The following is a 27,455-nucleotide window of genomic DNA, read 5'->3' as shown; positions in this document are numbered from 1 at the left end:
CTTGGATGCCAAGTATACAGATCCTTTCGCATAATCTCCTGAACGCGACGAAAGTGAGGATATCGTGGGCCACCCGGACATCGTGTAATATGACGAACATGTTCATCCCAACTCTGCTTCACGATACTGTTTTGGTCTGTGGCCACAACATGAATAAAACTCACTGAGGGTAGTGGCATTGTGCAGTAAATAATGGCTCGCAGACTTGATTGTACTTACTAGCAAGATATCTTACTTGAGATCTCCCGTCTGTTGCAATACAACGGTCATCAGTACGTCAATATGCTGTATAACAGGCGTATTCACTCGTCGCGTGAAGTATGTTAGCTGGTCTTCCACCGCTTGTTCACATCAAGTGACGAAGAAAAGGGAAATAAGAGGTCTCACTGCGTACGTCCAACCAGGGACGTAGCTTATTCCACACACACTCGCTGCATTTACACATTGATACCTCATTGCCTCTTCATAGGAACCAACTTGGCCATCAAAGGCCCCTTCTCCCACGTAATATACGCCTTCTGATGAACCCAGCCTTCCATCCCAGGACACATCTCCATATCAAAATGCCAGAGCGTCTTTGCCAGGATAAGACGGAGCTCAAGCCAGGCGAGGCTGCATCGCACGTCAGCATCAGACCACTTTAAAGAAAAAGAAAAAAACACATAGTCACAAAAAAGGGGCCAGCAAAGCTCACTTTCTTCCAATGCAGTTTCTCGGCCCATACGAGAACGGTTCGTGGACATCACGCCTATCGTTCTTCCATTCCGGATCGTTCGGATGGAGCCACCGCTCCGGAACAAACTCATCCGGCCGCGCCCAGTTGTCAGGATGCTTGAAGGCGACGTGCAGGTTGACCGAGACAAGAGTCTACACACGTCCACATTAGCCAATTTCATCATCACTACTAAGATTCCATCAAGAGAAACCCAAAAAAATAAAAAAAAGACTCACGCCGCCAGGCACAAACTCGCCGCAGACCTCCGCACCACCGTTCGGCACAATCCGCGGCATGCCCGCGCCAGCAGGGTTATATATCCTCAAACCCTCCTGCAGCACCGCATTCAGATACTCGAGCTTCGCCAGCCGATCAGTCGTCATGTCCTCCGTCCGCGAGAACGCCGCGCGAATCTCTTTCGTAAGCAACCCGTACACCCTCGGGTTCCGCATGAGATGGTACGAGACACCGGATAACACGGTAGCAGTCGTCTCGGTGCCGGCGACCATGAACATGGTCGCGTTGGCGTGCATCTCCTTGTAGCTCAACCCTTTACCCTCGTCGCCGCTGCGTCGGAGCACGAAGCTCCAGATATCCGGCTTTGGGTGATCCTTCACCTCCATCCGGCGGTTGACCAGGTCCCCGACGAAGCTCTGGTGTCCCTCGGCCTTCTTCTTCAGGGGCCTCGCGGAGACGGATTTCACGAGGGGCCCGAGGATGGGGAACTCGAGGAGCACGACGCCGTAGATTACATACTTTAGCCCCGCGAAGACGTTGTGCACCCAGGGGTGGTAGTCTCCCCGTTCCAACAAGTGCAGGGGCTCGCCGAAGGTAAGGTCGCCCATGATGTCGAACGTGCAAAAGTTGAAGAGGTCGACGAGGTTGACCTGTCCGAAGCGCGACACGAGAGCGCCCATGGAGTCGATCATCTGGTCCGCGTATTTCACGAGCAGTGGCTCCTGTGCCATGAGGGCGGTGTTGGTGAAGGCGCTGTTGAAGATGCGGCGCATGCGCGTGTGGTCCTCGGGGAGAGTCGTGACGAGGCTGTCACGGCCGAAGGTGTCGCCGCCAAAGTAGCGCATGTCTTTGGACATTTCATTCTTGAGGGGCCGGCCGAGGATGTCTTTCCATGCTTGAACTGCGAGGACGAGTTAGTTTCAGGGACGGACGAGCCGAGATGTCAGGGGCATGTACGATGGATATAGGAGAGCTCGTTGGGAGCTACACGGACGGTTCCCTTGTACTTGTTGTGAATTTCTCGTGCCTTGTGGGCGTAGGTGCCCCTGAGCATGTAAATGTTCTTTGGCAATGGGCTGGCTCGCCAGAGGAGAGGACCGGGGCAGTGGCGTAACGGGTGGAAGAAGACATTGTATATGCCGAGAAGGAAATACTGCAATACGATTAGGAAAGGTTCACGGCGATTTTCTCAGTCCTTACATAGACGAATGTGAAAGCGACGGTATAAATCGCGAGGCTTTTGTAACTTATGATCATCTTGGCCGAAATCGACGAGCGCTACGTGAATGAAAGAGAGTCTGCAATAGTCATCAAATTCGACAGCACAGCACAGCTCATATCTATCTAGCCCACAGCTACGGAATCACGACGCGATGAGCAGCTGAAAAAGGTAATCACCAAAGGGTCCAACGGACAATTCAAACGAATACGAAGTCGCAGCTGTCAAACCCATCGGTTTACCTAACCGGGAATACTCAAACATCACAGCGCAGGGTTGATGGAGGGGGGAACGAGTTGAAACCAACCACCGCGTATTAGTTTCAAAGACCAGAAGAAACCGTTTCCGCCCACACGTCCTCCGTTGCTAGCATTAGGGTCCGGTCAAATGTCTATCCGCTCGGTCGGAACGACGGCTTGGTTGGATTGCGGGCTTCAACGAACTCCCACCCCACCCGGTTGGATGCTATGCAGCTTGTCAACAGACTTTGAGACGAAGAAACCATAAAGACCCCAAACACATCGAGATTCTCCAAACTATCAAGTTCCGTCTCCCTTGTCCATGACTAGCTCATGGGAAACTTTTGCTTGCAGGAATTGAGTTAATGCTGTGGAAACCAACGCACCCGCCGTGGCGTCAAGGCGTCACATGCAAGTGAACAAAGAGCACTCGACCACCGAGCGTTCTTCAGATGCGATTCATTCAACTGACAGGTTGGCTGGGTTCATAGTTGCAGATGCCAGAAGGCGGGAACTCCAACAACGTCAAAAGTTTCTACCACCCTCATCAGTCAGCAATACCCCCATTCAGCACAGCAAGCACACCAGCTTTATCGATAAGGCGTCATTCATGCCGACCCCTCCCCCGCCGTACATACCTTACGCCACGACCCCAACACCTACGTCACAGCGGGAAAAGATGTCTGTCTCTCCCTTCAACATTCCTCCCGTGTCGCCCTAGGCTGCCTCAAAATAAATATTTCCAACTGTGCCGCATTCCAACACCGTTTGAAGAGTGAACAAATTTAGAAACGCAAAAGATTCCGCAAAGGGTGAATTAATCACACATTGGGCAACCATGTCTCCAGTCTTGATTGTTGGCGCCACTCGGGGTCTCGGAGCCTCTCTGATCAAGCAGTATGCCGCAAAGTCCGGGACAACCGTGTACGGTACAACGCGTTCCAAGGCTGGCCCAGAGAAAGGCTTCCCCGAGAGCGTCAAGTGGCTGCCTGAGATCGATCTGATGAAGTCCGATGTCGCTGACCACTTGGTCAGCCTGCTGGGAGGCTCAAAGCCATTGTCGACAGTGGTATGTGACTTTCTGCAAGTGGGAGCGCAGATATATGTAATTGGGACATTGACACTGCCAGGTCATCACGGCCGGATACTTTGCGACCGAGGATCTCAGCGCCGACAAGGGTCCGAACTGGTCTGAGGAACAGCGCATGTATACGACTAGCTCCATTGCCCCCGTCTTCATCGTCCATGCGCTGTTGCATGCCGGTCTCTTGCAGAAAGACTCCAAGATCGTGCTCGTCTCATCGGAGTCCGGGAGCATCACCCTCCGACATGAGAAGGAGGGCGGCGGTAACTACGCTCATCACGCAAGCAAAGCAGCCCTCAACATGGTGGGGAAGCTGCTCAGCCTCGATCTCAAGGACAAGGGCGTCATCGTCAGTATTGTCCACCCGGGCTTCATGCGGACCGAGATGACCAAAGGCGTTGGCTTCGACAAGCACTGGGATGATGGAGGTGGTGAGTCTCCTCCCGTCAGAATGTCCCTTGCATGTGGTGAATTACTGACGTCCAAAACCGCAGCTGTCACCCCCGACGAGGCGGCCGAGAGTCTCGTCGCGTGGACGGACAAGCTTGACATATCCAAGACAGGCGAGTACTGGGCACCGAGAGGTCCGGGTAAGTGCCGACGTTAATGTCGCACCGTCCAGCATGACAAGACACGTTGACTGATGTTTTCTATCAAGGTGACATTGGCACGGCTGAAGCTGTGCTCGGAAAGGGGCTCTCGACACCGTTGCATCTGCCTTGGTAAATGAGCCGAGAAGATTCTAGACGGTCAAGGCCGAACGTCTGGAACTCGCCCGTACGCTCCGGACTGGGTGTTTCCCATCATGTCAAGACAGGCTTCATGGATGTTTGGTCGGGCTGAAAAAAAACAAGGCTCTTCGGGTCGGCGGGGGGCGCGGCCGTGAGAGTGCAGGTTAGTTATTCTTAAAAAAGCAGGGAGCAGGTTTTCTCGTTAGCCAATATCAAGAGCGTGAGAGCCCAGGTTCGGGCTCAGGCTTAGCGGGTCTTGGTGGTTCGACCGGTGCGCGCCAGAGGCGGTTCGTTATCCATTGCCGCAAATGAGATGAACGACTCGCTTGATTACATCCCCGCATCAGAGTGGATGAAGAGCACGGCCGGGAAGATTAGCCACTCAGGTGGAAACGATGGCACAGGAATAGGGGAGATGATGGATGGGTCGCATGCTCTGCGATGTGGACGACAAAAGAAATGGCAGAACTGGAGTCCTCATCTGGCCGAGTTGCATTGCAATCTGCCAATCTCTGCGAGATCGCGCCTGGCAAAGTTGGCGCCTCGCTCGGCCCATGCACTTCATTACCTTATACAACAACTACCGCCGCTATAGATATTAATCAATGCCCCCCATGATCGTCTTTTATATGAACGAGCTCCATTATCAGAATTTTGCTCCAATGCTCTTGTCCGCAAGTAGCTCGCTTGCGTTTCAGATTGGCGACATGAGTCCAGGATGATGCTGCTTCCAGTTTGCTCCACGGAGTCCCGTAGCGACGGAAGGCGGCTCCCCGATCTCGAAAAAAGAGTCACAAGAAAAAGAAAAGGGGGCCATGGGGGGTTACAGCTGTCAGAATGCGTGCCGTTTTGGTTAAGTTTGCAAGGGCCGCGATGCCCGACAGACATTTGGGGGGATGGCGCATCAAGATTCTGTTGTCATGCTGTTGTTGTTATTGTTGTTGCTGCCAAGTACTGGAAGATATTTGGCCTGGGGTTTGAAAACTCGTGTTGCTTGGTTGCGTCTGCTTGTGTGTCTAGTTGTGGCGGCTTGCGTGTTGTTGATTGCGCAGCCAAAGTCATTGGTATGCCAGGAGGGACGGGGGTTGGGCTGATCAGATCACCTTAGCGGTCTTCTCTCTCCCTTGTCGGGAGCTTGCCAGCTGCCCGTTTGGCTTCCCTGTTTGAAGCTTGGCCTGGCCAAGTAAATCGGCTAATCGATTCAGGCACTGTTGCTGAGTGAGTGCCAGCGTCGATCTCGAATCCCACAGATAACGACGTCTTGGATGCATACTCTTTTCTGTGTTTCTCATATTAAACAAAGCGGGTCTGTTCTCTGTTTAACTGTCCCGCTTGACGCACTGATGATGAGGGAAGTGGTTGTTTGCGCTCGGGTGGCAGCTGAGATCGAAAAAAAAAAAAAAGACCAAGGGAATTGTCCGATGCAGAAGAGACTATTGGACGCCACCGAGATGCCCGGGCCTTGCGGGGGAGAGAACGGGCTCTGGTTTCCCAGGAGCGTCACTCGTTAGAAGGGAGACGGTCTCAAGTGCGTGCGGTGATTACTTTACGGGGGTGCTAATCTGGCATAGCAGCGACAACACCAGGCTGGCTGGTGTTGCCGCAGTGGCAGCACGCCGAAGCTGGTGGTGATGAGTTTGGGTCATTGGAGGGGGAGCATTTGGAGCAGCAGCAGCTAGCTGGCCTGACGTCCAAGGTCCTGCACCCCATCCCATGCCTCCTTGGCGCAGATGAGATGACCAGGGGGGCCAACACGAGGTCACGCCCGGCGAATTTGAAAGGCGAGAGACGAACCAAGAGCCTACTTATGTTACCATTCGGTTTTCGTCATCTCCAATGGCCAAAGGGAGATGGAATTACAGTGGCCGGACGTCGAGCTCCATCGGTGTTATCTTTGACCCAGACGGAAGGAGAGGAAGGAGAAGTGGTGTCATCAGCCAGAAGGGCCGGGCTTGCAGGCGGCGGACGGGTTCTTCGGGATGGTAGATCCTGTTTGTTACGTATGTGAGCTCCTCTGATCGAACAAAAGAAAAGAGGAACGAAAGCTGGGCCCAGGGTGGTGGGGAGGAGAGAGAGTGAGAGAGACAATGTACGTACCACAAGCAAATCAGAGCCGGGCTGGCGAAAGGATGTCAGTGCCCCCTCAAGACTGGCCGCCCTGGTCGACGTCAAGTACATGCCACATGTACCCCTGTGAGCAGGCCACAGACTCTAGTCAAGGTAGCGCGGTCTAAAAGACGAAGGCTCGGTCGGCTGTAGCCGGCGTGTACATATGGCTTTTTGGGTCTGTCTAGACTCGGGGGAGAAAGAGAGAGAGAGGGAGATGGAGTGGGTACGGACGGATGCATTGTCAGTCAGATGGCTCCAGCGTCTGCGTCTCTATTTCCCTCTGTTCGTCTGGTGTGTTACAACTTGCGGGGGTGCTGCTTTTCGAGATGAGCAGGTGGTATCTGTATTGTCTGGTTGAGCTGCTGGTCTTCATCTGCCAAATTGTCACCGTCTTATTTTGCGGAGCCCCATTTTGCAGGGCAGGAGAGTCTGGGCGCTCGACGCCCTGTCATCCAGACATTCACCAATTTGTTGAATTGGTTTAGAAAGTAATTAGGATTATTAGGGGTCCTGGGGTGTGTGTTGCCGGCACGTCTTGTCTGCACCCCGGTCGGCCGAGGGCCATCACTCCCGCGTTGGTCGTTGCTAGTGTTCCAATACCCCATTCCGCGATACTGGTTTTAGCGTAGACTGGCAGGCTTGCAGAGCAGCGGTGGGTATTGGGCTCGTTGAATCAAACTGCCATGTTCGACAGTTCAAAGTCATACGCGGCTCATGGGAGAAGGGCCGGGTCTGCAGGCGATGGTGAAGACACGTGCCATCTCTGGACTTTATTTCCCAGCTATGCAACGTCTTAAACAATGACAGGTAAAAGCATTAGCAGATATCCGTAACCGTACCCGTACCTGTATGTTGGAAACAGAGTGAACTAATGAGAACTGGATGTGTGTCACTCTGTATTGAGGCCATGTATCTGTACTGGAGTACAGGCCGGCCCTCGCCCACTTTCACCCACCGTCCACCGCCCACGATGCAGCCCCAAATCTGGGCCAGGAGGGGTCTCGAGCTGAGGAGGTGTGTATATCCAGTGGCTACCAGGCCGCGAAGGGTGGGCAAAGAGAGTGAAGTACTGGTAGAGGAGGGCGTGGTCTCGCTGAGGAGGAAGACGATCGGAACGGGGTGGAATGCGCGGGGATCGGGAAGTGCGTCGTTAGGACGTTTCCTTGGTGCCTTCTTTCTCGTCCTCTTATTTTTTTTAATCACTTCTTTTCTCCGGTGTGGCCTAAATAGACTAATACTAATAAATCGTCGCTCTTGCCTATTTCCCCGCTTAACCTTCTGATCTGATCTGTTCAGTCCTTTCTTTCCCCTTTTCTTTCCTTTATTGACTCTTGCCTCCTTACCTACTACGGACCTCTCCTGCCTTTCCCAGCCAGCTTTTATTCTTTATTTTATTCTTTTTTATTTTGTCTTTGTCCCTGCCTCCTACGGGAAAGAAGACACCACTCCCGGGTAGTTGTTTCTCCAACTTTCCCTTGTTCAACCCACCTGCCACTCAGATTCGAAATACCTCTGCTGCCTCGGTGTATTTCACCACTTTGCGCAGTCTCGATCTAAACCCGACCCGACCTCGTCTACCGACTTCTTTTTGAAAGACAGAGAGACTCGAAAACCTTTCTCCTTTCTCCTCTACAACACCACTTCTATTTCCCCTCTCAACCTAGGCCGTCATTGCAGTACCACTACCGTCGTCACATCAGACCCCCCCGTTACCACACCAGCAAACACATCTCTCGAGACTCGACGTAAGCCGGTAATAGCGAGAGCAATATATATCCACACGAGCACGTTCTTTACCCCGACGAATAATATTCACCCAGCAGAGACATTATCGCTTCGACCAGGGGAACACATATTCGTCTTCAGCGATTCATTCAACAGGTTCAAGAAGGGAGGAAAGAACTGGTTCAAACGAACGGCCACCTCCGAGACTCAAGCCCCATCCCAGTTACCGGTACCGAGACAAAGTTGGCAGCACGGCCGCCTGTCTACTCACAACGCAACCCCGTTGGGCCCCTCGTCCGACTTGACTTGTAGGCACCAAGAAGTTGGGCCGACCCGAGTTCATGTTGCAGGCGCCCGTCACACATACACAGCTCTCACTTGCCTACTCTACAGAGACGGGCCTGGCACACACAAAGGTTTATAGTCTTGGCAGTTAACGAGACCCGGATTCCTTGAGTCGCCTGGATACCCGGCGTGGATCTCTAACATTTTAATCCTCTGATTCGCCCCGGTACACTCGCTGCTGCATCCCGCATAAGGAAAGAAAAGAAGAGGGGAAGAGGAAAAATAAGCAAGCAGTTGAGAAGAAAGAAAAGGTGAGCTTCCATCCCTTCCCTTCTTGGCCCACTGCCATGGCTGCTTGGTTGCGCCCTCATCCATTCACGGCGTGGCCATCCTTCGCGATCCCCCCTCTCCAAAAAAAAACCCCCCAATCCCGTCCATGCACCCAAACCCCTTCACCTCGCCCGTGGACCCCCAGATCCACCCGCCTACCACTCAAATTCCTAGCTAATCCAGCCGCTAACCAGCATACCAGCAATCTCCCCCTGAATCCGATAACCCATCCGACAATCCATCAGCTCCCGGAAAAAGAATTAACAGGCCTACTGCTGCTGTTGCATTACATCACATAGGATATCTTATTGTTTTTGGACTCCTCACCGTTACTTTTTGGTCGGCCATCGCACCCCTTTTTTATTTTCCATCCTCCTTCTCCCCCTTCCCAGGCGGTACTTTACCTCCGAAGACCCACGGCCCACGCCTAGCTACCCAGCTTCCCCCCTCGATTCTCCGGGTCCCGACCCCCGACCGCACCACTCTGCAGCTTGCTCCTCGACCTGGACCTGGACCTGCCGAGGAACCGTCGGGTGGCCCCCAAAAAACCCGTTGTTTGGCGTCCCTGCAGAGGCATGACGCTAAGAACGGGCATTTAGGCCAACGAAAACCAAGCTTGCTAGCAACCTCTGTCACTCGCTCAGCCAGCTCCCCTTTTTTCCGCGCGAAAAGGCCGATCCCTTGACTTCAATACTACGCCGCTTGTTCATCCTCATTATCTCTCCCTCCCGTCACGGCACGGGCACCACACCGCACACACACTTTCAAAATGTCGACGACACAATCAGCACAGTCAGGTAAGCCAAGCTTCAAGCAACTGATATGCGCCTGGCACGGTCGCTGCCCACCCATCACAAACCCCTTTCCTCCCTGTCTACCACCATATTCCCAGACCTGTTCCCCCTTTTAACTTTTGCCCTGTCCAACGGGAGGAGAGCCGCCCTTATTCACGGCCTGCACTGCCGCCCAAGCAAACGCAAGCACACGCCCGCTCCACCCAATTGTCGAACCTGCTGTGTCATGTAGACGGCCCTCATGTTTCATATCCAATCCCCCTCGCCGTCATTCGCATGCACGGTGCCGCCTGTCTCCTGTCTGTTAAACGAATACTGACTTTACTTCCTTGGAACAGGCCATCAACCTAGCAAGTCGGCCGGCCTGACGCTTAATCTGTCCTCCAACAACCCCTTTCGCAACCGCGCTGCCTCCCCACTCCTCTCCGGCGCTACGTATAGCAATACCACCTCGCCCGCTTCGCCTTTTGATGACCCTCCTCCTCGACCTGTCTCGCGCAATCCTTTTCTCGATCCATCATATTCGTCTAGTCAACCAAACTTGATCGGAACTGGCACCATGGCACCAACGTTGGACTCGAAGACGTCGCCGACCGCCGAGGAGCTCTTTGTACGTAGCCCAATTTTCTCAATTCGATGCATTTCGAATTGAAGACGCTGTCGCCACGCGTCCTATTTTTGGGCGTAGACTTTTGCTGACCATGTCCATCTCACAGGACGGCCTCACCATCAATGATCAGAAGCCATCGCGTCCCGAGGGTGGTAGGCCCCCGGTGAACCGCCCCCAGGCCCGCCCGGGCGCGAAAATATGCCCCCTCCTGGCCGTCGCGGTCCTCCACCTCCGGGCCATCGCCCGACCAGATCTCAAGAGGAGGCGATGAGACAGCGAAGAATGCAAGGCAACAGCAGCGTCAGCAGCGGCCCTCCTCGCCCACCTGGCGCCCCTGGCTCTCCTCAGCGTCGACCTCAGGAACGCCGCCCACGTAGGAACTCGGACTCGTCACTTCTGATCGACATTGAGAAGCCCGAGAAGCAGCTCACCGAAGAAGAGAAGAAGGCCAAGGAAGCCAGACGACGCGAAAGAGAGCGTCGCGCACGGGAAGGAAAGGATAAGGACCCCAAGAAGCCCAGCCGCAGATACGACATCATCGATCAGTTGGACGCTACTGCCATCTACGGCACCAGCAGTAGGTTGCGGCCTGTTTCTAGTTGAATTGAAGTCTGGATACTAACGAGCACAGTGTTCCACCACGATGGACCATTCGATGCCGCAAACCCTCATCGTAACCGAAAGGGTAGCCGACGCGCCCCCATGCAGGCCTTCGCCAAGGACTCGTTGAATATGTCTCTTGGAGGAGCCGGTCCTCTTAACAAGCGCGCCGATCACGCTACTTTTATGGGCAACAACGATGGTGACGCATCTGCTGATTATGCCACTGCCGGAGGAAGAAACAATTTTGTTGAGCGAAAGGACGAGCCTGCTGTCTTTGATCCTCGTGCTCGCGGCTCGATTCTGCATGGCGAAGAAAGTTTGGGTCTGGGTACTTCGACTTTCCTCGAGGGAACTCCTGCCGCACGTACTGCCATCCAACGCCGCGAGGCTGAACAGGCCCAGCAGATGGCTACCGAAGGTATCAAGCGTAACAAGTCAATTGCTCAACGCATTCGTGGCATGAAGAGAGAACCACGCGAGTACGGACCCGCTGGCCGTATGACAAACCCTGAGGGTGCTTACCACTCCCGCAGGTCTCCCGATAGCGCAGGCCCTTCTACTAGCATCTCGTACACGTCCGAGCGAAACCCCTTCTTTTCAGAGTACGGAAAGGAGCCTGAGGCTATTTCGGTTCGTCGTACCGACAACAATGCCAGGTCGCCTGGATCGCCTCCACCAGTTCCCCGTAGGGGCTCTGCTAATGGCCTCGAGCGTCGTGCCACTAACGAAGCCTATTCACCAACCGACGAGGCCCCCAGTAAGCCATCTGGAGGCTTCATGGCTAGAGTCAAGAGTCTGAAGGGAGGCCGGAGACGCCAGGCTTCTGACGTTGCGGTTCCTCCGGCACCTGGAACTGCCGCCTAGTGGAGACGCAGGACCTAGCAGGCTGGGAAGAAGTACTGAGTGTCCGGCTATCGAGGTGGCGGCGTGCGCGGACAGCACACAGCTTATGTTCATCTCTATTCATCTCATTAGAAAGACAGGTGGCCGCAGTCTGTCGGTATAACATGAGAAAAAAAATGTCATACCCTTCTCGACCGACAGATATACATGTTTTACAACAACAACAACAACAACAACAACAACAACAACGACGACAACCGGATAATGGGCTCGATCGTAACATCATTGTTCACGCAGTCTACTTCTGGATCAGACAGGAGTGAATACCGGTTGGGATGTTGAATTGTTTTGGGGTGGTTATTGGGGAAAGCCATCAGAACGGGAACTACAATAGCCAGGGCGGAGTGGATGCGCAAATGCGCCTGCTTCTGGAACCGACTGGCAAGTGATACCTTTCTCGTGCATAATCATATTTCTTTGGAGGAAACGAGCCTCCCTTTCGCCTCCTTTTACCACGAGTATTCTAAGACCTGGAAGAGGCATATTACATGGAAGAAAGCATAGAGCAGGCAACCAACAGTCCGTCGGCAGATTGTTACGAATTAGCTTTAGTTGAAAATAGAGACCCTTGAGCCTCACATTGCGATAGTTCTTTGTTGCATGATATTTTTGGAACTAGTGATCAGCCTATTGACATGGTAGTCGGAAGTGCATGACTTGTCATATGCAAGGGTTCTTTGGGAGGGGCTTTGTTTCTGCAGTCACAGGAAGATGGATGTGTGCATGAGTGACTTTCATGCATGGAAAGAAAATGATGTCATTGAGGGTGGCTGAACATGCCTGTATGGTGTCTATGTGCCGAGCCTGGATCGAGATTTTTGACTGGGGGGCAGTTCCCCCAGCTTCCCCAAAAGTTTAAATAGCTTCAATCATGTGACCTGGCGGCATCTTCCTGCCGTCGTCGGCTTTTCTTGGGAATTGGTAGCCGCGTCGCCAACGCGCGCAGCAGCAGTCAGACCAGTTTGTAAGCCGATTGTTTTGCATCTGGGGTCCCGGAAAAAAACCATCTTTGGAAATGATATGTCACGTTTCGCATACCACTTTAATTCGAGGACGGCAGCGGCAGAAAGTCGACTGCCTACGCTGAGCGGAATAGAGAAGGCGGTCAACCATGGCCGCCGCTACATCAGCAACAACAGCAGCAGCAGCAGCAGCAGATGACCCGGTCGCATCGCAGGCAAGCTCGCATTTCCCGTTGGAGCCCATATCGGCGGCTGTGCTGTGCCGCAAGGAAACGAAGCGCCGGGATGCGCTCAAGAAGAGGGGCCCTGTCAGGGTTGGGTGTCCGGAGATTGATGAGTATGTTCTCATGGGAGGACTCGAGCGGGGGAGCGTCGTCGGGCTGAGTGCTGAGAGCGAGCAGATGGGCCTTCTGGTAGGCGGCATTTTATATGTAAATGAGGCTTGTTGACTGACTTGTGGTAGATTTCCATGCAGGCTCTGGCGAATGATCTGTGTAGCGGCGATGCGAGGGCAATGATTGTCACGACGCAGCCGCCAGCTGCTGTTCTACCCATGCTGAGGGATGCTGTAAAGGCTGAGATGGCTGCTCGCGAAGTTCCTGCGGCGGAGGTGAAGGACAAGCTGAGGGCTTGCCTGGAACGGGTGTCCGTCTCGAGAGTGTTTGATTTGGATGGCGTTTGGGAGGTCCTGGGTGATTTGGACATCCCCCCTGAGAGTCCAGGTTCTGAAGGATCGCTAATGTCGGAGATCGAAGACGCTTTGGAGCCTCCAATGCGGCTACCGAGTGAGCTTGAAGAAGAGCAAAACCTACAGCCGGAGCCTGAGAGAATCGTGCTACCGGATCTCAAACCTAACCCTGTGCCCAGGGCAGAGAGGACGGAGATTGCGGATAGCGACAACGAGGATGCGTTTTCACTTCCGCCGTCCTCCTCTTCAGAATTATCGCCGCCACCTTCTTCGATGCTCTCCATGTTGGCTACTCCCGAGGCCCCAGAGAATATGGAGATTCCAGAGGCAGATGCTCATGAGACACAAAGTCCTGGGCCTCAAGACGTAGACCTTCCTGTGCCTCCAGAGGTGGCGGCCCAGGCCCAAGAGAGCGAGAACAGGAACCCTACGAAGGAAGGCAAAGAGCTTACAACGCCGGACATTATTCTAATCACACATTTTTCCACCCTCATGACGGCCCTTTTCACACGGCACGACAGGGGATCGGCACACGATTCTTTACAGTACCTCTCTTCGCACCTGAGGTACCTATCCCGTAACCTACCTAGCAGTCCGCTTATTATGCTTCTCAACAGCACCAGCTCTTCAAAAAATAAGCCATCAGCAGAATCAAACCCGGCGAACCTGGCCAACATCACAGAAGACATGCAGCCTCCACCGCCGCTGGACGAAATGTCGTCGAAACATAACAAACCCCTCGACCCCACGCTTCGCTCCGTCTTCAACCCCCCGCCCTTGAACATCCCGGGATACACCGGCCAAGCCCTCTCGCGGCGGAACAAACCCACATTCGGCCTTGTGTTTTCCCAAATCCTTGACTTACATCTTCTCTGCACGAGGGTCCCACGCACGAAAGCTGATGCTGACAGGTTATACGCTCCGTCTGACGTAGAAGACGACGAGACGGTGAAGTACACATTGGTCTTGGAGGTTCTTCTGGATGAAATGGGTGTCTGGGAGATAGACTCCACTCAGGAAGAAAGAAAATTGAGAGAGCAGAGGTGGGCACCTGTTGATGTGCGGGCGGGAAGGATCGTGGATGCGTTCGACGGGGCTGCGGAGAAGAAGAAGAACGAGGGGAACGTGAGGGTCGTCGGCGGCTTTGGCGGCCCTAGGGTGTAGTAGTATTATTCTTGTAGTTACGATGAATCAGCGTCTGACAACCTTGCAAGCCATGACTCCCCCCCGGAATCGTACACAGTCTTGTCATGAACAGCGAGGTACGTCTTGGGCGGTGCTGAGAACCCCTGTGTGTTATGCAGCATGTTCGCTCTTCCTCAAATGCGGCCGACAGCACCTTGTTGTCCCATCTGGCTGTTTGAAAAAAAATCTCTGCATCCAGGTTTAGAAGGGGTTCCAGTCGTTACGAAATTTACTCCGCATCAATAACGAGTAGTGGAACAACAAGTCAGCTCCCCCCTCCTCCCCCCCCTTCAAAAGAGCCGCGTGCTGTGATGTGCGGTCTGGGCATTAAGCACCCTGATGGCCCACACTCTCACTCGTGCTACAACAATGTGCATGGGCTTGTATGTCTCGACCCTCCGAGAGAACTAGTCGGTAGTTTCTGTTTCTTCAACGGGGGTTTTATATAGAAGACCGATAAATCCGAATCAAAGTAGTCTGTCAGGCCTTTGAAAGGGGGAGTTGTCTCGACTTTTGGAGCTTTCTCCAGTTTCCCCTCTTGTATTTCGTATAAGTGAACCAAGGTCTCATGGGACGCCAGGTACATATTTACTTTGAGACGTCGACAACTCTACGACGCACTTTATCCGAGAAATTGATCCATCGCGTCCGGTCATCCTCTCTACCGACGAAATTTGAACAAGAGACGGAGGTGATGAAGCCCGGTTGTTTCCTCCCTTTCGCGGCGGCCTTCTGCGCTGTTGCTTCGTCCGGAGATGCTGCTGCGGACGAGAAGCAGATTGGGCTCGACGGGAGGGTCTTCCCGGTGCGGGACGGGGTGCTTTCTTCGCTTGACTGGGTTGTTGATTCTATCGGTGGGGGGATAGTTCAGGTCGCTGGGGCGGTGACGAGGACTGCGAGGAGTCTTTCTTGGACTAAAGCTGATGTTGACGTTGAGAGAGACGGGGCTTTGGGACGGGATAGGCGACGAAGTGTTGCAGATCGAGACGGTACTTTGGAGAATGTTTGGGAAGTTATCAGGAACAGCGAGAAGGGACGGCGGTTTGCGGGTTTGGTGGACGGGCATGAGAAGCTTCGTAAGTTGCTGAGTGGGAGTGATGGACTTACGGTGCTTGTGCCTACCGACGAGGCGTTTGCAAAGTTGGATGGTATGGAACGCAGCGATGAGGAACTGATGGAGGAGATTCTGGAGTACCATGTTCTATCTGCCGAGTACACCCTCGACAAGCTTCGTGGGGTGCAGACTGCGTCTAGTGTACTTGAGGAAAGCGATATGGGGCGGCGGCAGAGGGTGAGGGTCGAGGGCAGCTCTTCTGGAATCACTCTGAACTTTTACAGCCGGGTTTTGGATGGGGAATCTGTAAGTTTCACTGTTCCTTTCCGGAATGTGGAGAGTTGATTTTGCTAATTCCTGATAGAAGAAAGCGGCGAACGGCATCGTACACTTCGTCGACAACGTCCTCGTGCCGCCCCCACGACATGATAAACTTATAGAAGCCCTACCAGAACAACTGGGCACGTTCTCCCGGGCGATGAAGACAACTGGAGTGAGTGAAGAGTTGCACGCTCGAGCTCACGGGATCACGCTGTTTACTCCTTCAAATGAGGCGTGGGAAGCCCTTGGAGCGGAAGTGAATACTTTCTTGTTCTCCGATGAGGGGCTGGAGTATTTGAGGGCGTTGGCGAGGTATCATGTCTTGGACGAAGTTGTCTACTCTGACATACGTCTGAGCGATGCCGGGGATGAGGAGATTCCGAGCACACCGCAGTTCCAGACTTTATTGGATGACGCCGTGATTTCTGTTGGTATCAACCGGGAGAAACCAGTCATGGTGGTGAACGGGAAAAATGTGTCTGTGAGAGATATGCCGGCGAGAGATGGTATCGTTCATGTGCTTGACGAAATACTTATCCCGTCGTCCACCGGAAGCAACGTAAGCGGTGGTGGAGTACTGGGTGTTGAAGAGTTAAAGAGATTGCTTGGGCCATTTGTTCAGGCAGAGGGCTTTGCGAGTAACGAGTTGTAGGATACGGCGAGGATAAGAGGGGGACGTCGGTCGTTTATTGAATGTGTCATGACTAGCAAGTTGGTTTCTGGTGCCCTTAAGGCAATTTTTTCCATTCTCAAGATATCTTTTATTTTCAACATAGTCATTTACGCAGCGCGTTGAGTCTACTAAAGTGATCTGACATGTTCCGCATGAGCTCCATGTAGTTGACGGTACGAAGGTGTGCAAAAAACAGAATGGGACTAATTCAAATGCCAAATAGATGATGTTCCAGTCACAAAACCCCGGGGTAAATCTACAAAATGACAGCCCTCGGATGAAGTAAAACTGCAGAGCCGATGTCAAAACGATATTTTGCGTCACCAGCAAAAGATGATCAGTGGGAGGCTTGAACTCCCGACCTTGGCATTACTTGACATATCTGATGATATATTAGTACCACGCTCTAACCAACTGAGCTAACCGACCCGCTTTTGAGCTGTGATTGTTGAAAGTCAGCGTGCCCAACCCGGCTATGGAATCGGGGAACTGCAATGTGCGTGGCAGATGGTGGGCGACGTGATGTCGGGTAGCCCTACTGAATGGGTCCTGACGATATCCACAGGCGGTGGTCCACTCGGGGGGGGGGGGGGGGGGGGGGGGATGGGTCAACACCAGGATGAAGGAGAATATCATGATAAGGATAATGTCACTCAGTTTGAGAGTCAAGCCACAGGTGTGAGGGATGATGTGACTTGGTTGGTGTTGATGAGGCAACCCTAAAGGAAACCCTTACCAAATATCCGCATCTGCATCTTACCCAGGAAAGAAGGTGAAGGTTAAGACAGCAGAGAACAGATGAGGGGAAAAGAGGTAAACCGCCGCCATGATGCGAGTCTCGGGTTCAAAACTGCTCACTAGTGTATCAAGCCGCAGACCGCTAGAACTGTCATCCGACGTGGACGGTTGGTGGGCGGTGAGGATCAGCCTCAAAATGCAGGCCGATATCCCGCCTCTCGCCAAGGTCGTCAATGAGCACCTATGTCACAGATGATGGTCCAGTCGCCGGGTTTTCAGCCCGAGAGACAGGGGAATGAGAAGACAACCACCCCCAAAAGAGGAAACGAGAGAAAACCCACATCCTGATTAGTGTGAGAGGCAAACGCGGTGATGTCTATAATGTTTGTTCGAGGTTAACAAGCAGGTTTCGCAATCAGGGGAATGAGCAAAAGAAGGCGGCACGATTTCCAGGCCTTTGGATATGTGGAGCCGATACCCTTGCTCCCCAGCCACTGAGAATGAACCCCCTGGTTCGAGGCGTCGCAGCGAGTGGTGGCAGCGGATGTGGGGACTTGCTTCCGCTGGTGGGGCAACCTGCCAGTTGCTTCTGTCACAGGCAAGCACCTCTACTACTTGTAGCTATAGAGGAAGATAGGTGTGATAGGGCACATATTGGGTGGTGGTGTTGGGCTCTTCTTAGCTTTGGGGAGAAAAGAGGGCTTCTGCAGGACAACTGGACTTGCAGAATACGTACTTGTTCGGATTGGTGGGCGGTCTACGACACAGTACATAGGGATAGTATTTTATGGTTAGTGACAGAATACATAGATGAGATGAACGGCTGTCACACGAAAATAACTTCTTCTCTTTCCCTTCTGTTTCTTCACCACTCTGCGATTCAGTTACCACGAGTCTTTTGTCTCTTCGCTGTAACCGCCATCCTCAAAGTAGTAAGTCCCCTGTCTTTAGCTCCTCTTGTTGCCCTTCTGGTACCTGCATCCCCGGGCGCTACGGGCTAGCGTCCGTACCTTCAAAACGGCCCCCGCCAGGGTCCCGGGGGGTTTTTGGTGGCATTTTCGGTGGCTGGGACGCAACATCACCCAACCTTCCAGCCTCCAAACTTCACCACAAACCACCACTCATCGTTCGTGATGGAAGAGAGAAGTTTTCCCAACCACTTGCAATTTTCTCTAGCAAAACCACAACACTGCCCATCCATGATGTTTCGCCCCCCCTTTCCCCTCCTCTTTTGCCCGCATCATGCAACCATCCCATTCCATCACACCAAATTTCCGTCGCCTCTATTGCTGGTAATTGGTCAATCGCTGAATTCCGAGTGGAGGCTCATCAGGCACATCTGCTAGAATCTCTCATGAAAGGCGACATGTATTCCTCTGATAATAACGCCCACCCCGAGGGCTATATGCAAAATTACCGTACGTTTACATCCTACATCACAACTTGAACATTTCTTTCCCTCATTCCATCCACATACAACCTTCTTCCACTTTTCCTTCGCCAACCACCACATCACCACACCACCACCACCAACACCACCAACACCACCATCCTCGATCCCTGTTCTTAATACTGACGGCCACATCACAGGCGGCCACTACCCTCCACAGCTCTGGTCTGCAGGAACGCCATCACAGCAGTCTTCCACTCCAAACACACTTCGTCCTCATCACGCGGCAAGACGGCATTATGAAAACGGCCTAGAGGAAGAAGACTCCAGCCCCCAGGAAACCCTCTCTCCCCCGCCGTCCTTCGTGCCCCCCGCGCCCTCACCGCCTTCACAACCAGCCGTCCCTCAAAATTTCAGTCGTCCGGAGCAGAACTTCCCTGCTCCAGTAGTCATTGGCAGCAACATGTTCAACCACCAGGATCCCTACGTCTCCCAGCCTGCGGTCCGCTTCAATGAGGCCCAGCTGGCAATGGACGAAGTCTCTAACCAGACCCGCGCAAAAGGCTTCCGCGACGAGCTCACCATTGCCGCCAACCGCTCCGTCACCCCGGGAGTTGATGATACCCCTTACATCCAGTATGCTCTCGAGGCTTTGACGCGTGAGCACGGCAACAACTTCACTCCTCCCTCCAGCTTGCCCTCCCCTGCGGAGAACAACAACGGCTACTACCGTGCTGCCGGCTACCTTCCGGACGATCTTCAGCAACAGAGCCCGCAGATCAGCGGTGACCCAGAAACTGGTTTCCAACCCATGCTCGCGCCGCCGATGTCCACGCACGCCCGTGAATCGATGCAACGCCCGCAGTCTCACCAGGCCGAGCGCCCGTCAATGTCGCTCGGCACCCGTATCATGTCGCCGCCACAGACTGCCGACTCGGGATACCGCCCGAGCCAAGATTTCAGAAGACCCCTCCTCCCCGACTCTACACCAAAGTGGCTGCCGGTTAGTGAGAAGGAGTCCGTCTTCCCGGGTATGACGAAGCTCGACACCATCGACGAGACCCGCGAGACATACCCCCGTCTCACACACGTGCCCGCTGTCCTGAGACTTCCCTCAATGGCCGTACTGATGCTCCTCTGCCTGCTGATGGTTGCAGCGCTCATGCTCTCGGCTATCTACTCTCCGATCCAGCCCGGTCTGTTGACCTACGGCGAGACCATCTACAGCGTCAAATACTTCCTGTTCCGCATCCTCCCACAGATCTGTGCGGCCTTCATCTTCATCTATGTGCAGTGCGTTACAACCGCCACCATTCGCATCATGCCCTTCGTCTCAATGTCCGAGGATGAGCCCATGAGGAGACGCAACGCCCTCTTCCAGGACCTCTACCCCAAGACTTTCCTCCTCCCAAAGCTCGCCGGACCGATCCACGTCAAGATCGCGTTGGTCATCCTCTGGCTCTCTGCTTTCACCATCCCCCTCGCAAGCGCCTCCTTCACCGTCATCCACAACGAAGTATGGTACTGGACCGCCGTCCAGGGCACCATCTGGGCGCTCGTAGGCCTCTACTTCCTCGTCATCATCGCTGTCATCATCCTTGCTTTGTACTGGCGCAACCGTGTTACAGGATTGATGTGGGACCCGCGCTCCATTGCCGACTTCTCTTTCATCATTAGCAAGTCCAACACGCGCGAGTCCTACCGCGGATCCGAGGTCGCTGAAAATCGCACCCAGCTCCGCCATATCCTGCGCAACCGCATCGTCGACCGTCTCGGCTACTGGATGACAGACAACCAGGAGAACCCCTGGTACGGTCTCGGCACCGAGCACTCTCAGGGCCACATGCCCTCCGACTTGCACTACGACACGAAGAACGAGTCCGACCGCCGCTCCATCACCTCAAACCTCCTGGTCGCCGGCCACGACGACTACATCCGCACCCTCTACCTCCCCTGGTGCCTCCGCACCAGCCAGGCGATCTTCTTCGTCGTCGCAGCCACCGTCCTCCTCGCCGCCCTCTTTGTCGTCTCCTTCCTCAACCGCACTAGCCTCGTAAACGGCTTCAACCCGCGCGTCTCCGCTGCCCCCGGCCCAGGCGCCTTCTCTCCTGCCAACTTCCTCTACAGCTTCATCCCCAGCTTCATCGGACTGCTCCTGTACCTTGCGTTCCAGTCCATCGACCTGAACATCCGCATCCTCCAGCCCTGGGCCGACCTCGGCGCCAAAGACGGCAGCCCTGCCTCCCGCTCTGTGCTCGCCGACTACGCCGCCTGTGTACCCATCCAATGCACCTTCCACGCCCTCCGCAACCGCCACTGGCGCGTCGCCGCATTCTCCCTCCTCACGACGCTCCTCGCATTCCTCCCCGCCCTCGCCGGTGGTCTGTTCATGGCTCTCACCGCGATTCCCGTAGGCGGCGTCCGCATGTTCCCCGTCGTTCCCGTCTTCGGTGTCATCCTCGCCCTCCTCATCTTCTACCTCTTCGCTCTCGTCTCCCTCCTCTTCGGCAGGAACCAGTACCGCCTCCCGCACGCCGTCACCTGCCCCGCCGAGATCTTCTCCTTCCTCGCCAACGAGGACAACGCCCAGGACCCCGTCTTCAAGACGCCCACGGCCCCGCATACGAAGTCCGAACTGAGCGATAGACTCGGTGCCGGGCCCGCGTCGGCGCAGAGCACATGGATGTTCGGATACTGGCCTGGCCGCGACGAGAGGCGGTTGGGCGTGAGAAGGCAGAAGAGGTTTACCGAGCGAAAGGGCTTTCACGAACGGGCTCCTTCGCGTCGGTCTATGATTTAATGCATAATGAGTCTCCTCTCTACCTTGGAAGAGAGAGAGAGAGAGAGTAGACGAGCTCGATGGTTACGTCTAATCTTGTTCGTCAGCGCGTTTAATTTGTACATAGGCGCTACATTTCTTTTGACTTTTGTTTAGCATTGTATTGCATTGGCATGGCGTTTTTGGGAGGATACGGCGTTTTTTATGTGTGTGTGTGTTTTTATATGATTACGGGACCAAGATTCACGGATAAGAGTGGAGGAACTTTCACGAGATTTTCATGGGATACGAGATTTAGATGTTGATGGATTGAATGAGATTAAAAAGTTGATCGTACGCTGTGGTTTAGGTGATATATCTGTATCGTGGCTTGAGGAGTTGACTATGTATCCATGTTGTGGAACTGTCTTCTTTGCTTTGAGGGTTGAGCCAGGATGAGATGGTGGTGGATATGCTTGATGAAGCAGAGTGAACGATGGGAGGGTTGTCAAGTAGTTGAATAGAATTGTGAACTAAAATGAGAATTTCTACTGGTTACCTACTAGTCAAGATGGTGATTGAGTGTCCCTGACGTTCTCCTGTCCTCCTAGCTTATGGCATGTCACTGTCATTAAAAGGCAAACATACACCTCACCGGGTTAACTTACTTCGTAAGTGAGTTCGACAAACATACTAAGAGTTGTCAAGGCAACAGAGAAGTCCGCATTACCTCAATTAGCAATAGAGAAAACCGCGAGATAGTCAGGCTGAAGTATCCTAAGTTATTCACACGTCCCATTATTAAATTGCTAAGTCTAGCATTCCGGTGTGATGCGGTTTGTTCCCTGCAGCAGACGTTTCGTCATATATGCAGTATATGTCCAAAGGTATATGCCGGACTGGGGCTTTCGAAAGAACACCATCAAAATATCTACGCCCCTTTCTGAGATGGTAACGAACTTGCCATCTAGTGGTACTCCTGGTAATATGGCGCACTCAGAACACTTGCTAACTTTGCATGCTAGAACATATGACAGGATGCTCTTTGCACGATGATGGCATCTCGATCGATACTAAAATACTTCCTCGCATCTGTCTTAGCCCACGAATCACCGGAATGCCATCCTTTGAACATGGCAGGGTTTTTGAAAACTTAACAAATGAGCTGGTGATTCTAACTATCTTATATCAGGTATGTACAGGTGCTGCAGCAAGAAGAAAAGAGTTTGCTCTATTCGCATCTGGCCCGCTTAGCCTGCCTATCCTGCTCTCCTTGTGTGCCCTGCCCTACTTGCTTGGCAGCGAATCTTTCTGTAAGCAGCTGGAAAACATCCGAATGGCCGTATATCGAGGCAGCATTGAGTACGTGACTCCAATAGCTACTTTGCAGACCAACATCCGCTCCTCTATCTAGGAGCAGCCGGACAATCTCTAAGTGGCCGTTTTTTGAGGCAGCGTAGAGAGAGGTACGGGCCCACTGGTCTTGCATATCAATATTGGCTCCTCTGTCCAAGAGCAGCTGGACAGTTTGTAAGTGGCCGTATCTAGAGGCAGCATATAGAGCTTTATGAGCCCGCTGGTCTTGCATATCGATATTCGCTCCTCTGTCTATAAGCAGTCGGACAATCTCCAAGTTGCCATTTTCTGCGGCAGTAAATAGAGCCTCAGAGGCCCAGTGATCTTGCATATCAGTACTAGCTCCTCTCTCTAAGAGCAGTCGGACAATCTCCAAGTTGCCATTTTCTGCGGCAGTAAATAGAGCCTCAGAGGCCCAGTGGTCTTGCATATCAATACTAGCTCCTCTCTCTAAGAGTAGTTGGACAGCTTGCAAGTATCCGTATCTAGAGGCGGCATATATAGCCCTATGGGCCATCTGGTCTTGCATATCGATATTCGCTCCTCTATCCAAAAGCAGCTGGGCAGTTTGTGAGTGGCCGTTTTGTGAGGCAGCGTATATCCCACAATCACCCCGTCTATTTTTAATATCAATATTGGCTCCTCTGTCCAAGAGCAGCTGGATAGTTTGCGAGTGGCCGTTTTTCGAGGCAGCGTATAGTGCGGTACAGGCCCACTGGTCTTGCACATTAACATTTGCTCCTCTGTCTATGTTGCGATAGTTGGAATACGGAGTCGTGTGGCACTTCCAGCCACACGCCCGCCAGGCTGAGAGGCCCAAGCCTCCCAGACCCACGTGACGGGCCAAGGGGGAATATCCCCACCTTCTAGTCAACAACACCACTTTTTCAACTATCATGAACCATCGATTAGAACCAATTTACTGTTATTTGTTATTGACGAACGGAATTCCGTTTCACCCCCTGTGAAACCTACAGTCTAAGAGTAGCCGGACAATCTCCAGTTTGCCGTTTTCTGAGGCAGCATAAAGAGCTGTACGGTCCAAATGGTCTCGCATATCGACAATGGCTCCTCTGTCCAAGAGCAGCTGGACAGTTTGTAAGTGGCCGTATCTAGAGGCAGCATATAGAGCTTTATGAGCCCGCTGATCTTGCATATCGATATTCGCTCCTCTGTCTATGAGCAGTCGGACAATCTCCAAGTGACCATTTTTTGAGGCAGCGTAAAGAGCGGTGCCATGGGACCCATTACCCTGTGAATTGACGTCTGCTCCTTTATCTAAGAGAAGCTGGGCAATATCAAAATGGCCTTCTTGTGAGGCAGCATAGAGAGCGGTAGGAATGCCTTCTTTAGGTTGCTGATTGACATCTACCCCTTTCTGAATCAGGCTTTCTGACACCCTTAACATTCCACCATAACAAGTAGAACAGAGTCTGGTGGTTAAGATAACGCCAGGGTTATACTGGCCAGTCTCAATCAAACTAACCCACCACTGGAAAGAGGCCTCGTCTTCCAGGAAAACTAGGATTGCTGAAACTATGTCGTTCGAAGTCTCAGATAAAGCAGCATACTTCATGAACGTATTGGCAGCACGTTTTGCCAGTGGAAAGCATCGATCGGCAGTGTAATATAAACCACTCTTACTATCCGCAAGATAAGTCAAGAAAGTCTGGGTGATGACAATGCTAGATCTCATAAGATCAAACCTGTCTTCCTGCAAAAGATACTCCTTCACTGAGAAGTGGGAAAGGTGGACTTCAGTAACCAGGTTATAACTGCCCAGCTTTGAAACTTCCACTATAGACACTAAGCCGGGGCAGTAGTGCAAAATGCTAGCTCCTTGGAATGGTCTCGCCTTAATATTGAAACCTTGTGGCCCCTCATCCGCTTGAGTGGCTATCACATCTATTGCCTCTGATACAGTCAATGGAGTATCGGCGTGGACCATGAAATGTAGCAGACGAACTGCTTTACTCTTCTGTGATGGTGGAATACAGTCGATCATGCGTTGGTATGTTCGATTCAAGTCCTCTGGTAGATATTTGAGCGTATCTTCTATATCCTGGGGACTCTGGCATGCTGAAAGACTGTCTAATTGGCATGCTGCCCATCTGAACCTACACTTTCTGTCAGGGCTTCTGAAAACTTTGTATGACTAGACTGCAAACTCACATGCCATCAGCCCCATTTCCGACTTTATCCCGAATCTGGGCCCCGAGGTCGTCGGATAAATTCTTGTCGACGAAAGCAGGACGTTGTTTGAGTTGGGCCACGACATAGGCGTAGATGTCTGTATTTATGGCCGTTTTGTCAAGCGAGAAGCAGTTCTCCTCTCCGACCCAGCATGGCAGGCGCTTGAGAAACGCTTCTTCAGGTCGACTAGTGGCGATTAAAAAGATGTGACTGAGATCGGGTAAAGTGAAGATGTCTTTCATCCAATCGAGCAATTGTTCTCTATCTGTACTCTCATCAAGAGCGTCAAGAACAATGTAAATTGTTTTAGTTCCTTTTATTATTGCGCTAAAGCAATTTGTTAAAGCTTTGGTATCTGGCTGCTTTTGACCCTGAAGAAGAGTGTCGTATAAACTGCCGAGTTCTTCGGTGTTGTGCCCCAAGTTATAGAGTTGAAAAATGAGGGAGCGTAGAACACCGTCTAGTCCTTGCTTTGTGTTATCGCTAAAGTCGAAGTAAAATTCGAGGGTGATGGCATCATTTGCCTTCCGAAGATCGTCCACTATTGTCGTACTTAGCACCGTTTTCCCACACCCCGCCAAGCCATGGAGCCAGAGATGTCGACGTAACCCTTGCTTCCAATCTTTGTAAATAGAGCTTGATATAAACCATAATCCGGATCCCTTGTGGCATTTTTGTCTGGCATGGTTAAAATTTGTCGATGAGTCTGGCGGAGACAACCATTTATGCAATCTGGTTATGTGCTGGTCATGTTTTAATTTCACTGTTGTAGCATTGATCTCGTTCGTAGTCTGCTGCATATGATCAAGGTCGTCTTTGACTACCCAAGAGTTAGATAGCATCAAGAACCTAAAGAGGGCGGCAACTAACTTGTACCAAGAACATCACCAATCCGTCTCTCCGCCTCCACCTTGTTAGGTGGGATCTGATGCAAGAGATCTTTTGCGTAAGCTGCTGCCATCATTGCAGCGAACCCTTGCCATTCCTTGTTCTTATGTGAATCGGAGTAGTCGCATATGCCACGGATTACCAAGCATGGGAAATGGTTCATTAGGCCAGCAGCTTCCATCTCGAAGCATAGGACGCCGTTTTCCGTCGTGAGTTTGTCTCGAAGAGTAGAATCCTTCATCAAACGGTTGGCGCTAGCCATCAATCCATAGTGAATTGCTGGGTCGTCCTCATCGTCAGTCCGTTTTGGCCGCTCTATCAAGAGGGCTGTATCATCGCCACAAACACTGTGGCATCCTTCCGAAGAGTTCGGATGAATGATATCGGATCGGTAGAGCTTGTCGCTATCTGCAGGTGGCCGGGAGTAGGTCTTTCGAAGCCGTGGCCACCGCCCCAAAGCCTTCTCAACATCGGCCTTCAAATGATGTCCTTCCATTTCATATTTGCTCCTAAGAGAACTAACAGCCGCCCGAAGCAACATCGGTGGTTGGTCCAAGAAATCCGTATGCTCAAAAGAGACCGCCGGGTTCTGGACAGCCTTGCCATAGTCATACTGGAAGACGCCACCTTTACCGCCATTGCGACGGCTAACAACAATATCACCAAGCCGTACGTCGTGCTTAGAGCTAGGTGCGCCGCCGGCAATACCAACCATTAATCCAATACGCACATTCGGGAAGCTGTGCAGCATGTCTCTCGCTACCGCAGCAGCAGAAGTGGTGCCGTACTCCCCATCAGGCAATACAGCAATCACAATGTTATGATCACCCATCGTGCCTAGAGCATAGCTGTTGCAGTCGTGCTGGGAAACAGGAGGCTGCCCATCGTGTTTCTCGTCTAGGAAGGCCTTTGCTGCGTTAAACTCGGTAGAGATGGCACAGATCCAGCCGACCGTGTATTCGTTGGGGTCCAACATGGTTGGCATGGCTCGAGCTGTTCGATCCCATACAGTGGTGAAGTGGGAATGTATAACTGTTTTTGACGCGAGTGCTTGTGATGTGACAAATATGTAAATGCAAGGCTGAGCTAGCTTGGTAGAATAGAACTCAGCAGGCCTGCCGGGTTATATACCATAGCCCGTCACGAAATCAGGCTCGCGCTGATTTAAGACAATAGATATGTATGCTAATACTAAGCCACCTTCGGTATCGCCGCGCAGAATGTTGCAGCAGGCTGAGAAGCGTCAAGGGATGTGATTCGCGCGTGGGTTCACAGAACAGAGCGCGAGGCCCAACTGTGAGCCAACACAAGTCCAATTGGGGGCTAATCTGACATGTTACCCCGCTTTGATAACCTGTACGACGTAGGTGTAAAACTGAAGGGGTTGACAAGCTGAACAAGAGATAAGCAAATGAACACACCGAGCCCCGAAGCAGCTTGGTCCGCAGATGGTGAGCCGCAACGCCATTATATATTGAAGGCAACTCATTAGGCTTTTTCTAATTGTCTCATTTGAGATACGATGTATGAGATACTGAAGGTTTATTGGGGGAAAACCCCTGTTTATAACACTAATTCCTTTAGGATGTATAGCTTCAGGCTTGTGTATGTGACATCCGCACCACGAAGCAACTTGAAATGGTACCGAGTATCCATGTAAGCTTT

The 27,455-nt window shown here is 52.5% G+C and overlaps 8 protein-coding genes across 8 annotated transcripts; 5 read left to right on the top strand and 3 right to left on the bottom strand.

Moving 5' to 3' along the window:
- Positions 1-452: 452 nt before the first annotated feature.
- On the bottom strand, positions 453-2,209 carry CTRU02_207103 (Versicolorin B desaturase 1; the record flags this gene model as incomplete). The annotated part of the gene is made up of 5 exons (XM_036719517.1): positions 453-612; positions 695-867; positions 952-1,853; positions 1,910-2,105; positions 2,153-2,209. The coding sequence occupies 5 exons, from the start codon at positions 2,207-2,209 to the stop codon at positions 453-455; spliced, it is 1,488 nt and encodes a 495-aa protein (XP_036589224.1).
- Positions 2,210-3,248: 1,039 nt separating this feature from the next.
- CTRU02_207102 (short chain dehydrogenase reductase family superfamily) lies at positions 3,249-4,220 on the top strand (the record flags this gene model as incomplete). The annotated part of the gene is made up of 3 exons (XM_036719518.1): positions 3,249-3,479; positions 3,541-4,084; positions 4,153-4,220. The coding sequence occupies 3 exons, from the start codon at positions 3,249-3,251 to the stop codon at positions 4,218-4,220; spliced, it is 843 nt and encodes a 280-aa protein (XP_036589225.1).
- A 5,223-nt stretch (positions 4,221-9,443) lies between these two features.
- Positions 9,444-11,545, top strand: CTRU02_207101 (mucin-1; the record flags this gene model as incomplete). Its single annotated transcript, XM_070204836.1, has 5 exons — positions 9,444-9,471; positions 9,807-10,078; positions 10,185-10,230; positions 10,257-10,655; positions 10,710-11,545. 5 exons carry the CDS (start codon positions 9,444-9,446, stop codon positions 11,543-11,545), a joined length of 1,581 nt encoding a protein of 526 aa, XP_070061369.1.
- Positions 11,546-12,695: 1,150 nt separating this feature from the next.
- CTRU02_207100 (uncharacterized protein) lies at positions 12,696-14,398 on the top strand (the record flags this gene model as incomplete). Its single annotated transcript, XM_036719521.1, has 2 exons — positions 12,696-12,959; positions 13,010-14,398. 2 exons carry the CDS (start codon positions 12,696-12,698, stop codon positions 14,396-14,398), a joined length of 1,653 nt encoding a protein of 550 aa, XP_036589228.1.
- Positions 14,399-14,987: 589 nt separating this feature from the next.
- CTRU02_207098 (fasciclin domain family protein) lies at positions 14,988-16,446 on the top strand (the record flags this gene model as incomplete). The annotated part of the gene is made up of 2 exons (XM_036719522.1): positions 14,988-15,779; positions 15,838-16,446. 2 exons carry the CDS (start codon positions 14,988-14,990, stop codon positions 16,444-16,446), a joined length of 1,401 nt encoding a protein of 466 aa, XP_036589229.1.
- CTRU02_207099 (uncharacterized protein) lies at positions 15,081-15,485 on the bottom strand (the record flags this gene model as incomplete). The annotated part of the gene is made up of 1 exon (XM_070204835.1): positions 15,081-15,485. One exon carries the CDS (start codon positions 15,483-15,485, stop codon positions 15,081-15,083), a length of 405 nt encoding a protein of 134 aa, XP_070061368.1.
- Positions 16,447-18,559: 2,113 nt separating the features above from the next.
- Positions 18,560-21,395, top strand: CTRU02_207097 (phosphoribosylaminoimidazole-succinocarboxamide synthase; the record flags this gene model as incomplete). The annotated part of the gene is made up of 2 exons (XM_036719523.1): positions 18,560-18,623; positions 18,796-21,395. 2 exons carry the CDS (start codon positions 18,560-18,562, stop codon positions 21,393-21,395), a joined length of 2,664 nt encoding a protein of 887 aa, XP_036589230.1.
- A 1,189-nt stretch (positions 21,396-22,584) lies between these two features.
- Positions 22,585-26,766, bottom strand: CTRU02_207096 (uncharacterized protein; the record flags this gene model as incomplete). The annotated part of the gene is made up of 4 exons (XM_070204834.1): positions 22,585-23,452; positions 23,783-24,826; positions 24,882-25,722; positions 25,773-26,766. The coding sequence occupies 4 exons, from the start codon at positions 26,764-26,766 to the stop codon at positions 22,585-22,587; spliced, it is 3,747 nt and encodes a 1,248-aa protein (XP_070061367.1).
- Between the last annotated feature and the right edge of the window lie 689 nt (positions 26,767-27,455).

Source organism: Colletotrichum truncatum, assembly GCF_014235925.2.
Source record: "Colletotrichum truncatum strain CMES1059 chromosome Unknown Contig_0004, whole genome shotgun sequence".
NCBI lineage: Eukaryota > Fungi > Ascomycota > Sordariomycetes > Glomerellales > Glomerellaceae > Colletotrichum > Colletotrichum truncatum.
Note: the sequence above shows the minus strand (reverse complement) of the source record. Positions and strands in the feature narration are given on the sequence as shown.